At 40.4% G+C, this 16021-nt stretch overlaps 1 protein-coding gene across 1 annotated transcript; it reads right to left on the reverse strand.

Annotated features, from left to right (window-relative positions):
* Positions 1 to 1732: 1732 nt before the first annotated feature.
* Positions 1733 to 15143, reverse strand: OVCH2 (ovochymase 2). Its single transcript, XM_041485777.1, is given in 29 exon segments — positions 1733 to 1755; positions 2186 to 2252; positions 2254 to 2358; positions 2638 to 2786; positions 3058 to 3129; positions 3132 to 3252; positions 4207 to 4276; positions 4488 to 4581; positions 4584 to 4658; positions 5307 to 5393; positions 5778 to 5903; positions 6660 to 6753; positions 7146 to 7257; positions 7570 to 7729; positions 8162 to 8295; positions 8395 to 8485; positions 9256 to 9279; positions 10420 to 10472; positions 10474 to 10537; positions 10540 to 10563; positions 10566 to 10597; positions 11181 to 11293; positions 11295 to 11314; positions 11684 to 11779; positions 11997 to 12050; positions 12053 to 12168; positions 12872 to 12963; positions 14302 to 14394; positions 15093 to 15143. Coding segments are annotated over 29 exon segments (2412 nt in total).
* Between the last annotated feature and the right edge of the window lie 878 nt (positions 15144 to 16021).

The following is a 16021-nucleotide window of genomic DNA, read 5'->3' on the forward strand; positions in this document are numbered from 1 at the left end:
ACCAGAACAACCTACGGTCACAGAGCCACACCTAAAAACTAAAATAGAATCACATTACATGAACCCCGTTGAAAGTAAATTTTTTTAAATTATTTTTTAGTTGTGTTTGGTTTGGTTTTTTTAATCAAGATTTTATTTGCATCAGAAAACAGTTCGCATTGTTGCTAAAAGTTACTGGCATATTACAAGAGACTAAAAAGTTGCCACAAACAAAAGCAAAACTAGGCTTCCTGTAAAATCATACTAGGTGAAACACAAAAAGCTAACAACAGAGCAAGCCAAGCAAAAAGTTAGTGCCATAACAATCAAATCAAAAGCAGACCTTTTAAGATAGAATTTAAGACAGGAATTTTCATAAAAGATACAAATTTATCACTGCATTCAATATCATCACAGCTGATAGCATCTGTAGTTCTCTCTACACACTTTTTCCTTTTCTGAACACGTCCTCTTGAAATCCTTAAATTAATAATAATAATTAATAACTAAATTAATAAAAGATAAAAGTTACTGTGTTCCTGTTAAGCAAAACAGAATAGCAGCCAAGAGATATTACACATCTGCTCCCAGCATAAACTGATACAGTCAGCTAATGGCAACTTCCACCAGAACCAAACATTAATAGGCTTCTATGATAAAAATTTACAAAGGATATTTTCCCTCCATTTCTCTCTGAAGAACTCTTCAGAGAGCTTGGCAAAGATAGAACACACATACTCTATCAATAATGCAACACAGCTCTGAATCTGAATCACTGAATCTCAATTTGCCCATAATCCTTCCACTGTTAAGTATTTTCATAGCTTCACAAAAAACTCATGCTCAATATTTTGTGGGCTTTTGCCTTAAACTTTACAGTGAAGAAAGTGGTGAAATATGTTTACCTTATTCATTGGAGAATACAGTCAGTGAGATTATTGTTTGCCCAGCTACAGAATAAAAATGAAAGTTTAAAAAAAACTAAAGAACCAAAGTTTTAAACTAATATAATAAGAAAGGAGGGTTACTGGCATCAAATGCTTGTCTGGGAAAAGCTTTCTAAATATTTTTGCCATTAATATCAACAAAGACTAAGTGAGATGTCTTACCTTCTAGTTATTGTCTGGACCATTGAGTCAAAGGAGGATTATGCTTGTGCTCTCTGTTGTACTATCCTACTAATCTAGTTTTGAACACTACAGCTGAGAGCAGCAGGGTCTGCAAAGCTAACTGGAGCCCGCCACCACAGATTTCTGTATAAGCAGCCTTTTGGACATTAAACAAACTGCTATTAACAAGTTAATGCATTGATTGATTAGGATAGCTATCAGTTCTTGCATGGTCCCTTGGCCTGTAACACCTGTCTTTTCAAACACTTTTGTTTAAACACCAAACAATTTGTAAAACCAGAAGCTGTATTAAAAAATACCCTGCAGTATTTTTACACTCTCCAGCACTACATTCAAGGACATGCTTGGCTCATGTGGCTTATTTTCCCTCTTTTCCCTTCTAAAACGGATTAACAGAGTGTCAGAAGGCTGCAGGTAACTTGTGACTGCTCCAACTCACGTGAAAAGCCTAAGTCTCTGTTCAGATAAATCAGCAGTAAATTCCCCAGGGTAAGTATCAGCTACTCTGGAATCTGTTCATCAGTCAAAGAAACCTGTATGTTCCCACCAGATTTTGTTTTCAATGGCATTTGTGCTTTGGGAATGTTTTACAATGGGATCCATCAGAACTGTTCTTTAGACAGTCACACAATGAAAATGGGGAGCTCTGAAAAAAAAAGAAGAATAAATCAGGGTAAACTCTGCAAAGATCACCAATGAAGACAGGCTGTAAACTTGTCAAAGTGAACTCAGCTGCCACCACGTGTCAGTTCCTGCTCCTCTGCTTCCTCCCAGCCCTGAGAAATGAAGCTGCAAAGCCACAGCAAGGAAAACATTCATCCATACATGAAATGCAGTAGAAAGTGGAATAATAATAATACAACTGGAAGAAATATGGTTTTCAGAAGTTACTGCTGATTTAAGTTTGTTTCTTTTTCAGGCTTTCAGCTAGGGATGTTTTAACCAGACAAGATCTCAAGGAGTACCGGACACCCAAATATAAAAATGGCACTCTGGAAAGGACCTCAAATTAATCATCTAACAGTAGCAAAAGGATTAATTTAATGGTTGTTTTGTTGGGTTTTTTTCATACATACCACTACTATTAATATTATTCTTGATCCAATCAAAACAAAACCTAACATTAGTGTATTCTCCTGGGTAGTGTATTCTTCCTTCCACATCTCAAGCCCCAGCTAGTAATTCCATGGAGAGCGTAAAACCCCAAGTTGTTTTCTGAGGAACATACTAATGGGCCTCCAGAATCACCCTGCGCAAGGACAAAGGAGCCTTGTCCTGAGCCAACATCACTCTTGTTTTTAAAATCTCATTTCAACAAGGAGAGGTCCCAGCTGCTCACGTGCTTGGAGCTTTCCATTTTTAAAAGACAAAGACACAACCTTTGTTCGAGGGAAGTAACTCTTTTTGCAATATGGATAATTCAAATTTGACTGCTAAGGAGTCTTTCACTGCGAATCACCACAGCTGTTTGCAAGAAAACAGCTTTGGGAGGTTTTACACTTCCCTTTCTGGCCCAAGGGTAACTTACTGTGCATGAGTCCTTGCCTTCCTCCAGAGGGAATCCTGGAAATCATCCCCAGAGTCACTTTACTGGGAAGTTAATGTAATAGCTCTGACATATGTCAGGTGCCAGGATGGGGACTTCCAGCTGCTGCAGCTTTTTCCCCTTTTCTCTGTCTTGAATTAAAACACATAATCCAGTAGAGGCATGAATTAGTGGTTTCAGAAGAAGATTTTCCCTTCTCCTTTTCAAATGGCCTCAATCTAAATTACCTGATTTCTCTCCTCCCACCCATGTCCCTTCACGTCTAGCTGAGCTTACACAAGTGAAAACTTTCTAACATGTCTGTTCTCCAAAAACTTACGCACAGACAGAAGGACTGTTCCAGCACAGAATGTGGTATTTAAAACACAGGCACAACATGCCCACGCAGCAAAGACTGCATACCTGCTTCAGGTGCACCCCACCCTGTGACCACACACATCCTCGAGAGCTACAGCACCTCCTCCCCGGCAGGAGGCACACTGGGAGCACGGAGGGGGTGAATTCCAAGGGCTCAGCCAGTTGCAGCAGGGCAGTGTCAGAGTCCAGAGTGGTCTCGTTAAAATTTGGGTGTATGAAATACTGCTTGATTGATCTTTTCTAGGAAAGCAAAGACATCGACGTTTTCTGAAAGACTTGGGAATGTGAGGCTTTAAGTAACTTTGGTTTTATACATTTCCAAGATGCCTTAAGAAGGGAACACATTTAAAAGCAGCTCCAGAAACTGCCAGCTTTCTGATATTAACAAGTCAAGATTATGCATCTTTGACATGGAACAGGGAATGTGCAGAAAACTCCAGCAAGGGTAGGAAGAGTGTCTTGGAAAAACATTTATCCAGTGTGAGCAAAGTGGCAACTTGTGCCCTAGTCTTTCTGTCTTGGTGACAGTCACCAGTGAGCACAGAGACAATACACCTCTCACTCCCACATCCTCTGGGGTACTGAGCTTTGGAGCTCAGTGAAGGCACAGGTCTGTGCTGACAGTCACACAAAAGCTGTTGTGTAAATGCAGATTGGGATCAGCGTTCACATTGTATTTGCAGGAACCCTCGTGGTAGGGAGGAATGATGAATCTGACTCCATGTTCTCAGAAGGCTAATTTGTTATTTTATGATACTATAATATATTAAAGAATACTAAACTATACTATACTAAAGAATGCAGAAAGGATACTTACAGAAGGCTAAAAAGATAATAATGAAACTCGTGACTCTCTCCAGAGTCCCAACACAGCTTGGCCATAATTGGCCAATAAGTCAAAACAACTCACATGAAACCAATGAAACAATCACCTGTGGGTAAACAATCTCCAAACACATTCCAACGGTGCAAGAAACAGGAGAAGCAAATGAGACAAAATTGTTTTCCTTTTCTCTGAGGTTTCTCAGCTTCCCAGGAGAAAAATCCTGGGTGAAGGGATTTTTCAGAAAATGTGAATACCACATGTTCAGGGCTGTTGGATTACTTCATCATGGAGAATTTGGGAATCACATTCACATTAAAAACTTTTGAAAGATTGATTTGTATTTCATTACTAAGCAGAGCACACAGTACCTGTCTGTACTCCTACTCTGTAAGATCATAAAGTCCTTGTACCGCCATCCATAACTCTCCGTATGCTTCCCTAAGGAAAAAAAAATAGTTCATTCTCAGACTGATATAACAGCAGTCCTGAAACGCATGAATCTTAAAACCTGCTGTGTTCCTAGCACACCTCTGGAAGAATCCAGAGGCAGTGTAAGCTGTAACAGGTGTAACCAAGCCTGTGCCACCCTGGATGGAAGCCGGGACACGCCGTGCAGTTACGGACGTTCCCAGGGAAGGGCTCGTTCCACTGCTCTCATCTGGAATGAAGGCAGTGGGCAGCTGTGACAACCCATTCTTGGGCAAGGACTGCTCCTCCACAGATGTGCTCATCTGCAGTTTGGCAGGCACAGCTTCTTCATCTCCAGTTATGCTGCTGAAGAGGAACCTGGGCTGATTTGAAGGCATTCCACAAACATCCTCTGAAACAGAAAGCACTGATGTTCCAAGAAGTCTTTAGAGGTTAGGTTAAGACTGGGAGAAGTAAAGAACACTCCATTTAAGGGCAACCCCAAAGCTTTTCAAGCTCCACCTCCCCCTTTTTGCTAAATCTTCCAATTTCCCTCATTAAAAAGGATCCAAATGTTTAGACCACCATGAGAAGATGATCCTAGCAAAAAACAGAGCTTCACCAAGATAAAAGCTACCACTTACCTTCTAAAGTTTTAGCCTCCAACCTACAATGAACAATGGGTCCCTACAATGGGACTCATCCCATTTTCCACAGACTACTAGAGGGGGAAAGGGCAGCTCTAAAATGCTGGTTGTTATTTTCAATTACTCTGTAGTCTTTGCAATTGTTTTCATCAAAGGAAGTAGGTGTAAACTGACATACAAACTGAAATGTTATTGAAATGTTATTGTACATGACTTAGCAAGATGAAGGAAACAAGAAAAATTAGGTTCTGCTAAAGCCAAAGCAGGTAAATGTCACTGTGCATATTTTTATTTCCTCAAAATATCTTACTAAAAAAATCTGGACCAACTGCAACCATTAGGTATTTCAAGAATTTATAGTCCATAAGGTACTCTCTAGTCCCTTGAAGGAAGCATAATTGAGGTTGTCTTACCTGTTGTAACCTTTATTTCTTCTTCACTAACATTCATGTTTTCAAAATCTTCTTCTTTAGTTGAATTCAAAATATTTAAATCTAGCAAATGAGGGTGGTGAGTGTGTTAGGAGGATGTCCTGAGAAATATTTGTATTATAGAATAACTTTTATTTCCTTATTTATTTTTGTAGAAAAAACAGATTTCTGTTTTAGGGATCTGTGCTATTACAATATTAAAGTGCAATTTAAAATGTGCCACAAACACAACTCCCAGGTTTTGGCCAGATTAATTGTTAGTCTTCACCATTCATTAGGCCTTTGTTTAATGCCTGAAGAGGTTTGCAATCCCTTTTTTCACCGAAATAATTTGTTAGATGAGAATTTCCTAGAGCAAAATAATTCTGAACATCCACTCCACTGAAGAGCCCTTTGTGTTCCCCCAAGAAGGCATTTTCCCAAGTTTCTATTTAGTTTTCTGTTCCCTGTTAACATGGACAAAGGAGAGTGTAGCTCTGAGTCCTCCAAAGGTCTCTGTTTCATCGGAGTGGAAGACAGCCAGCATCAGAGCAGAGGAGCTTGGAGCAGGTGCTGGTAGGGCAAATCCACAAGACTCGACTAAAAATGAGAAAGCAAAGGCTCACTAAAAAATTAACAGGTACTTCTTAATCCTTCTTTCTTTCAACAGTGGGTGCACAATATTCTGTATATTCCAGCTTTCAGACAGGAAGGTTAAAAGTAACCATGAGCAAGAGATAAGCAGGCTGAGGCTGAAGGACTGACCTATTCCTGGCAGCCTGTTCAGCAGTTTCCTCATCAGAACAAGGAGTCTCTGGCATCATTTCACAACAGTCACAATTGCAGCACCCACAAACTTCCTTACAAATGAAACACCCCAGCTACCTGATTTTCCCTAATTTAAGCACCAGCTTCAAGCAAGTGCTGAAAACAGTTTTTTGGGATGGGATTTCCTCTCACTCACTATAAGCCAAGTGGCAAAAATTGAATGATGCTCTGGAGTGAAGAACATCTGGACTCTGAAAAGGAAATGTTTAGGGTGCTTTGTGTGTGATCATTCCTATAGACCCAAATTACTGTGCTATGTATTTTCTTCACTGGATCCAATTCGGAACTGCATTTCACACAGAATTTAAACACTCAAAAATGGTTCACTTCAATGTGGCTTTGCCTCTGTAAGTTGAGAAGAATTAGCAATTCTCAATTCTTCTGCAAGCATTTTCCAAGGTACTGAAACTAGTACCTATAACATTTCCTGAAACTCTACAAGCAAACTTTATTTACACTGGACAATAGGACTAGTGAACATCATAAAAGAAATAGAACACCCCCAAAATTAAAAATCAAAAGTCAAACCAATTTCCCCCTCTTTTCCCACATCTTCATACACAGTCATGGCATCATAGAATCAGTCTTCACTCTCTTCTACTTCAACAGACTGCTATGTAAGCTTTAAATTAAAAAACGAAACAGTGAACCTTGTTGTGATAGTCATATGGAAAAATTCAAAGATCTAGAGGGTCTTTAGGATTGTGAGTGATTCCTGCAAAGTTTGGTTTCTGTGACATTCAGACCTCTCAGAGGTGATACATAAATATTAAATTTTCTAGAAGAATCTGTCATGATGAAATTTAACCCAGGAAATCCTATTTTACCATAACCTAAAGGACAAATCCAAACCTATCTGTCTTTTGGGATGGATAGTGATTCCTCTTAACTGCATCCAGCAGCATTATTCATGCTCATGTTGCTTGATCTTGTTTGTCCTTAGCTGCATCATTTCTTGTTAACTCAGTGGTGCCCATTTCCATCATGCAGACACAGAAAGGGTTCATGTTATACCTTGACTACATAGTCCTCTGGAGCACAGATACTCCACTGACAGCCTGCCAGGTTGCTGCAGTGCTCTGGGTAGTGCATACTCTCCAACACTCCTTCTTCAAAGAGGGACTCACTGCCAGCAGCTGGAAATCCAGGCAGGCAAAAATGGAAAGGAAAGCACCAGCTGGAAATGCTATCAGAAGAGGAACATCAGGAGTTCTTTTAAGAATCAGCAGGTGGCCCTTGGGCCCATCCTTAGGGCTGGTGAACTGCTGTGCACAGAAAAACCAAACACAATTCTCCAGGACGTGTTTTAGCCTCAGCTGCCTCCCTCAAGCCCCCCCATGGAAGCATCATCCACACAGAAGTACCACGGGAGCTTCCTCTGGTTGATCTTCTCCTGACATTCTTTTCCAGGTCCCCACCCAAGAGTGTAGGCAGGCACATTACTTGGCTTAAACTTACCAGGAGAATATCTGGTGTAAGAGCTTTGTAGGTGATGGAAAAACCAGTTCCATAATCCTCATCATCAGAAACAAATTTCAGTCTTATACTGTTGGAGCCAATCAAAAGAGGTAATGGTGCATCTCCTCCTCAGAATTTCCCTGCAACATAACATTAGAGAATAATCGCTGGTTAAAGCCTTCAGTTACTTGAGAAAACTTGCATGTACCATTTTTAATACTTAGCTATAAAATTTTAGGATTAAAGGGAAATTTCCTATACATCTTTCTACTTTCCTCATTAATCCATTAACCCAAATAGATTCACACTATTAAAAACTGAAAATCATTGACACCAGAAGTGTGATACAGTTCCCTACCAGGCATTTTGCAACCTCCTCACCTCCCACACTCTTTTTTCTCTTATTTCAGATCCTATGTCTCAATGTATCAATCAAGCAAGTGAAACAATCAACCACCACCACACTGGGTGCCCTTGCTGTTAGAATAAGGAGTGCTATGACAGGTTATAGATCTTAAAGGTATTTTCCAACCTGAATGATTGCTTCAAAGAATGAGGGGACAAAAACTCACCCACAAGTCTGTCATCTTTTGAATAGACTGATAACGAAGCATAGTCACAGAACATTTCTGGCTCTACATCAAAGTGGGAGAAATGAAGCCATATGTAATTCCCTTCTGGCACAAATACACTCCATACACATAATCTGGAATAAGAAATCAGTTCCCATTCACAAAAATGCAACCAAAACCCACACTTCTATGGGGAATATTCTCTGGGGGAAGACTTTGTTTTCTCTGCTTACTGATGGTTTTGATAGAACTGTTTAGGCCTTCCAGGAAAATGTACTTCCCCTTCACTCTTGCAGAGTTTGCCATCCTGAACACTACAAAACACTGTGAGTTAAAGCATAATGAAAGGAATTAGGTTTGACACATATGCAATCAGCTGTTCCACCAAAAATCTCAGACATCTGGAGGATATTGTGAGACAGGGTTGCTCAGCTGCACTTTGTTTCTGCTGGCAAACTGATGCTGTGTCTTCTTTTTTTCTCTCTTTTATTTGGAATTCTGACCAATCAGCTTTAAACCCCATCATCTGGGAGCAAGAATGAAGCCCTGCCAATGGACTCTCATTTTTTTGTAAATGGCAGTGCTTATTTTTTACCTTAAAGAAACTCTTGGTTACATGAAGATTTCAGTAGAGATCATTTTCAGTGAGGAAAAATGGATACCCCAGAGCAAAACAAAAGTGTTCATGGCAGCCCATCTGAAATAATGCCCTTGGTTATGTTACAGCAGGAGGCTTTTGCAACAGTTCAATGTGCTGTTAAAAATTACTTTAATAGAAGAAGCAGAAGCTTTCCTGTTTGGTCAAGTGTCAGCAGAAACACAACAGCACAAAAATCATCTCCTCTTGCCCTTCCTTCTGCTTGCAAGGTTACCCAGTGAGAGCAGCATTTACCAACAACTATGTAAACACAAACAAATTTAAGGAGTCAAGTACTTATTAGATTATTGCACCTGCAGCATCCTGGGAAGACCAATAAAAACTGGCAAAAATGTTTTCAAAAAGGTTTCTTCCTTTATAAATTCCAACTGTTTTGGGGAAGGCTTTTTATGCTTTAACACAAATAAAAGATACTGGGCAAAAGTAATATACTCACCTGTGGAGCTTTTCACTTTCAGATCTAATGAAGGAGGGATAGGGAATGGAGAGAAAAAAGAAGAATAAATTACTGCAGCTTCATATTCACAATTTACTTTTGTCCATGTGAAATGGCAATTTTGTACAGCTGACACTGAGACAACTCCCAGTGCTTTTTGGGGACACAGTGCCTACAAAAAAACAGGGCTTGGAATCAAAACATAATTGCAAGTTTAGGGAATGCTGACATTGGAATAAACCGTTCTGGAGTAGCCACTACCAGAATGAACCCTGCTTTGAGAGGTCACTTGGTCTGAGCAGCACTTGTTCAGAAGCTAAACCCTTTTCATTTTTCTCTGACACATTATGGGAGTTCCTTCTTTGAATCACCAATTGAAGATGGTTTCTAATAGGAAATTTTATTTTTCTCCTCCCAATTTTTTTTCTTCTCATTGACTAAACCTCTTAAATAACCCTCCCTCAGTTTTTCAGTTCTCTGTATAAGTTTTAACACAGTATCCAAAACCCTTTAACAAAATTAGACGAACTTATTAATTAGACTGAAGAAAATGTCAGTTCAGTTTCTTGTAACTCTCAGTAAAGTTCACCCTGCCATTTATATCTCCAGCTCCATGACTTTGGCAGTGGCACCTGATGGTCACACACTGTTCCCCAGTACAGAGGGAATTCATGGCCTTTTGGGAAGAGTGAACAAAAGCACTTCTGAGCATGACTTGTCCCCATGTTGTTGTCAGATGTCTGATCCAACATGTTTTAGTTGAGAAAAATGACAAGTGACTTCAAAGAAGTGCACATGGAATCTCTGATACTTTCAACTGGTGAATTTCCACTAAAAAAAAAAAAAAAAAATATTCCAATAAACCTGCTAATGGGCTAGCTGCATAAAAGGATCATTCTTAAAAAAAAAAAAAAAAAAAAAATTTAAAAGAAAGGTTCCAAGTAGGAAGTAAAGTGGAAGAGAAGCAAACACTTACAATGCTCTCAATTTGGTTTTGACAACTGCCTGTCAGTAGCACACTTCAAAGTACTATGAAATGCAGCAGTGCTTTGACAGGAAATCATATAAGTGCTGTAGCCTGAGAAAAGATAAAATGAAATAAAATGTTCTGAGGCAGGGGATTCGTCACAAGCAAGGGACGCGTTACTGCGGGGACTTAATTACCAGCACGCATGTTCTCCTGAACCCAGCACAGCACCATGCTGAGGTCTGGGAGTTCCCAGGGATCCTCTGTTGTAATGTTTCTTCTTCTTGCTCCTTATCCAGCTGCAGGCACATCCCATCCCCAGGAGATGACACCAGCAAGCTCCAGGCCCTGTGCTTGCCTCGACACAAAAACGGCCTCCAGAGTCTCCCTGGAAAAAGGCCCAGCAAAATCCCAGGAGCTTGTACACCTGAGCAAGCCTTAAAGAGTGTGTTGGGGTCTCTTTTGTGCCTTACTAAAAACCTGCAACACAGGGGACAGTCAGCTTTAAAAGAGCTGTAAAGACACACACATTTTTGGGTGTTTAGTCAGGATTGTCAGAAGGGGAGAGACAGATTAATTCCCTTGTGTGTTCATCTCTGATGTGCTTGAGCATGTAAAGGAGTGAGGAACAATCACTTAACCTTTATCACACTTCCTTTCCTTCCTGTAATCCAATTCTTTCTACTTTCATCCTCTGGATCTTTCCACATTAATTAATTTATCAAGTGTTCTGAAGTTGGAAAGCCCTAAGCATTATTGCACTGGGGTACATTGCAAAATTGCTCTCAGGAACCTGTTCTACAACCCATACAATAATTAATATGGAATCATGTCATTAAGTGCATTGCCCCATAGGGGACTTTTGAAAGAATTCCTACATCCAAACCTCCCAGTTTACAGTGAATTTGTTTACTTTGGCACACAGAGCTCCTAAGAAACACTCCTAAGCACACAGGGCCCTGTGTGCTGGCAGGCATCTCTTCCTGCATCTTGGATGGGTTTCTTTGAAGTTGACAGTGCTCTTGAACACTCTCTGCTGTTTAGGATTGGGAGATTGACTTCATGCAAGACCGGAGTGAGGGAGCAGTCCATCTGAAACACCAATCAATGCTCAGAAGAAAAGCTGGAAGGTAAACTTAATGTCGCTGTTAATACACCACAAAAATCGGTTGGAAACCTGCTCCAAGCCATATTATTGTTACAAGCACGTTTTGGCAAACATCCAGTTTTTTGTATATAAGTGGTTTTACTTGAAAAAATTCCAAAATGTTTCAAAATTCAAATACAGGTCTAGTTTTTGTGATTACCCGTTTTGAAGTAATTCACAGGTAGGTGTGGAAGCAAAATCCCATTTTGAGATTACAATTCTTAGGGCCAGTTGAAGGTTACTTTTGCTCAGGCTCTGACCTGGGCAATCAAGCACTTAGTTTCAGAAAAAAAATGATAATGTGAGTGGCTTACTTTCCTTTAAATGGCCCCAGCCACAAGCAGGGCAGATATATCCTGCTTCAAACTTTTCACCTGCATGAGGAAGACATGCTGGCAAAACTGATGAACCTGCCACACAGTGACATGAATCTTATTAGTAAATATTTGAAAGAAAAATTACAAAAAGCTTCCTTTATAAGTGTTGGAGGGTTTTTAACAGAAAGAAAAATCTTGTTATTTTTGTGGAATCTGTAAAATTAATCTCATATTGACAATTTATCTTCTGCATGCAAAGAACAATAACTTTTTCTTCATGGAGAAAAAAAAATCACAACTCTGGCCTTACTGAAGTTGAAGGTGCCATCCAGCTTCAGAAAGGCAATGTCACAGTTCACTGAGTCCTGGGGTCAAGCTTGGGGTGCTGACTGACAGATGTGCCAGGCAGTGTCTGCTCACTGCTCTCCCTGAGCCCCAAGCAGTGCTCTCCTGCACTGACATGCAGGTATTGCAGCAGGTTCCTGCGGAACAGAAAAATTAAAGTGCAGCTATGCAATCTTCAATGTAAAAGGGAAAAGTGAAGTTGTTTTTAAACAGAGAAGTTGTTACTTGTGATAGCCAATACCTTTCATCTTCAGATTGTAGAACATTTAAGAGGTACAGACTGCAGGAGCTGAGTAAGCCCTGTAGGAGAAATTGGGAGATGAAAAGGACTGAGAAGAAAAATCCTTTTGCTGCAGACCTGACCATGGTTTGGTTGGTTGACTAAGGCATCAGGTCCTCTTACTGTGTTGAAGTGTTCAGCCACATTGCTTTTTGAAAGAAGAGGGACGATTTGGACGCAGAAAATTGCAGAATAAATAAGGTCATTTCTCTATGATTCTGAGTTGATCAAAAAAAACCACAGTGAGTCCTGCCTCAGGGCTCCTGGTACCAGACCAGGTGTGCAGCAAGGGAACACAAAAGCAATGAGTATAAACTTTATTCTGCTTCAAATGAATTTTTTACATAGACTTCCAAAATCAGTCTTTGTCAATATCTGTAAGTTTATTTATTAATTATTTTGAGGTGTTCAGAGGTTTTTTTCTCCCTTTCTGTTAAAACATGAAAAGTACTGATTACAAATAAAAGGGTAGCGCCTGTAAGTAAGCACCACAAAGAGATGCTACGGCACACACATTTTCCAATCCATGTTTTCCTGCTCCTGAAATATCCCATCCATACATGTCCAGGGAGCAGTGAGCTGCTGTGACCGCCCACTGAGCACAAACAATGGTGCCTCCACAGAAATGCTCCTGCCTTCTCTTCAGAGAAACCTGCAGCATTTAAAGAAGACATTCCCAGTGAAGAAAATCTGTGTCTGCTCTGGTTGCCTTTGGGGAGGAACACGGAGAGCACGCCCAGGTGCTCTCTGGGGAGTCACAGAGCCAAAGCTGCATTCCCAGCACACACACTTCCATGGCTTTCTCAGAATCCCTGAGCCTAAGAGATCCTAAACCTTGCTGCTCTCCCCTCAGCTGTGCCTTGGGGCCTGGAGAAAAGCAACACACATGTAATAAACACCAAGTCCCTGAGGTCCTCAGGCTGTGAAGGCGAGTGGTTGGTTGAAAATTTTGGGATCAAGGATGCAAATCAAGGATGCTGGGCAGTAGCCAGGGCCTTGGGGTGGTGTCCTGTGCCCTATTTGTGAGCAGTGTCACCCATTTAAAACAGACTCATCTACAGCTACTCTTCCAGAAAGAGTGGTAAACAAAATAAAAATCATAAACAAAGGTTTATCAGGAAGCAGGACAGGTTCTGAGTCCTCTCCATGTAGCTGCAGCTCTCTTCATAGAGAGCAGGCAGGCATAACTTCCCAAGGAGATTTCCTAGGAATCCCAGCGAGGAACCTCAGAGGAAGAGAAAACAATTCTTATCTCTATTCTCTGTGCCTGTTGTTTTTGCACACGTGGAATGTGTTAGGAAGATTGTTCACCTGAAGGGATTTGGTAATTGGATTCTGGTGATGGTTGTTAGTATTAATGAACCAATCACTCGAAGCTGTGTCCTGGCTGTCTCAAGACAGTCAGGGGTTTTTCTTTATTATCCTTTTAGCATGGTATAGTATCTCTTTAATATAGTATAGTATAATGTGATATAGTTTAATAAAGCAATAGTTCAGTCTTCTGGATCAATGGAGTCAGATGCCAACCATTCCCTGCATCGGGGGCTCCCTGCATTCGGTATCTCCACCTGTTTCATTGCTTTTCCTAAAAGCAGGCTGGAGCTCAACAATACAGTATCATACAATGGCTTGGGTTGGAGGGCACCTTAAAGATCCAATCCTCCCTGCCCTTCCAGCTTTCTCAGAGCCCCATGCAAGGGCTCTGGCCTTGGACACTTCCAGGGACAGGGCAGCCACAGCTTCTCTGAGCAGCCTGTGCCTCATTGCCCTCACAGTAAAGAATTTTTTCTTAATGTGCAATGTAAACCTCCTCTTTTTCAGCTTGAAGCCATTTGCTCTGGCCCAGTACTCACTGCTCTGGTTAAAAGTTCCTCTCCATCTCTCTTGTAGGCTCCCTTCAGGTACTGGAAGGCTGCAATGAGGTCACCCCAAAGCCTTCTCTTCTCCAGGGCTTTGTTCTGCAGATAAAACCACATTTGCTTGTGCAAACCTGCCATGGGTGTGAGCCTTGCTTCACCTGGTTTCCCCCAACAATCTGAGTGAAAAAGGCAAAATAACTCCACAGGCTGGTCTCTTGCACTTTCTGCCCAACTTACAACCTGAGGGAGGAAAAGAAGGAAGGATTCAATTTGAATTCAAGTTTTATTTCTGTTTTGGTAAAATAGAATTGGAAGGCATGGCCTGGTACAAAATTCAGTCTTTCTGCCATGTCAGGAAACAGATCTTACAACCCCTAATACAAACTGCCCAGGCTAAAGCTAAACTAAGAAAAACATGTGCAGATATTCTCTTTCAAGCAAGTTTTGGAATTATTTTGGAACTAAATCACTGTTTCATTATGAATTTCAGAAATCTGTTTACAACCAGCCTTTGTATTGAAAATACTTCTGACAAAGAGTCAAAATACACAATAGACCTTGATGACCAACAACAGTGGCTGGATTCTCCAGAACATCTCTCACTATGCCAAATTTACTTCTTAACTCACTATTATTATCATCTACAATGGCTGAGTGAAGCTGATACCCTTTATGTGTTTCTACAGGAGAATATTTATAGAAATAATTATCTGCAGTGATCATTATTCATTTGGTTGTATTTTAAGAAAGGCAGAAGCAAAGCAAGCAGTTCTGCCCAGCAGCAAATTGTAAAAGAGGAATTCTTTGTAGTGCACTTCCCAAAACCAACAGTGGTCACAATTTGCTGGGGTTTTTTTCCCTAAAGATGAGAACTTCAATGACAACTCATTGAAAACACATCTTTAACAGATTTAACTCAAACTCTGTTAAACTCTCCATTGTGACTATTACAGCATCCATAATCATGGACCATGTTGTTGCTCTGGCAGACAGGAGGGTGCATTCAAAGGATGGAGGACCAGCACTTAGTTTGTAGGTCTTTTTTTGCAATTTTTACCCAAACCTAGCTATAATCCTAAACTAGAAGACCAGATGATCATGTTGGTGATACAGGTTTCAGAAGTGGCAGAAATGGAGATTTCCTCAGGACTAGTAGGAAAACTGCACACATAATAAATTCTGCATCTATAACAGAAAATATCCCAACTGCAACTCAAAGTTTCTAGGACAGGGTTTATGTTCAATTCCTATAAAACTGCATATTGAGAATAAAAGCTGGGGTTTGTTACTCTGTGACTGGCAGGGGAAAGAATGAAAAACTGGAATTGAATAAACACACAAATGATTGTTAGGGTGGTCACTGATGGTGGATTAGGGGGATTGTTACTGGGAAGCCCTTGGCCAAACAAAACACTGAGCATGCTGCCAACAACATTATAAACTTGTGGTGTGTTTCTCAGGTCTGTAATAGTGGCTAAGTATAACATGTGCAGGAAATATAAAGTGCTGCCTCCTCAAAATCTGTAGAAAGTGTTGGGGCAAATAGCAACTGATATTCTCTCCATGAGAGTTCTATTTCCATGTGTAGATCTGCCTGGGTAAGTTGCTAACAAAGCATGCCATGGTAAATTAATGGTACTGTGCTATCAATTCATTTTCCAGAAAAAATAATATCCACGATTTTTCAGCCACCCAAGCCTTTTTTGGGGAGCAGATTGTTTGCCTGAAAATTTAGAAAATAAGTGTTTATAAAAAGGTCAGGGACAAAAGTTAAAAGCCAGTATATTTGCTCTTTAATTCAGGATTTTGGATATGCATGGATGTCACCATGATGTTTTTATGAAAAGTCCT

Source organism: Pyrgilauda ruficollis, unplaced genomic scaffold (assembly GCF_017590135.1).
Source record: "Pyrgilauda ruficollis isolate IOZ18807 unplaced genomic scaffold, ASM1759013v1 scaffold119, whole genome shotgun sequence".
Taxonomy (NCBI): Eukaryota; Metazoa; Chordata; class Aves; order Passeriformes; family Passeridae; genus Pyrgilauda; species Pyrgilauda ruficollis.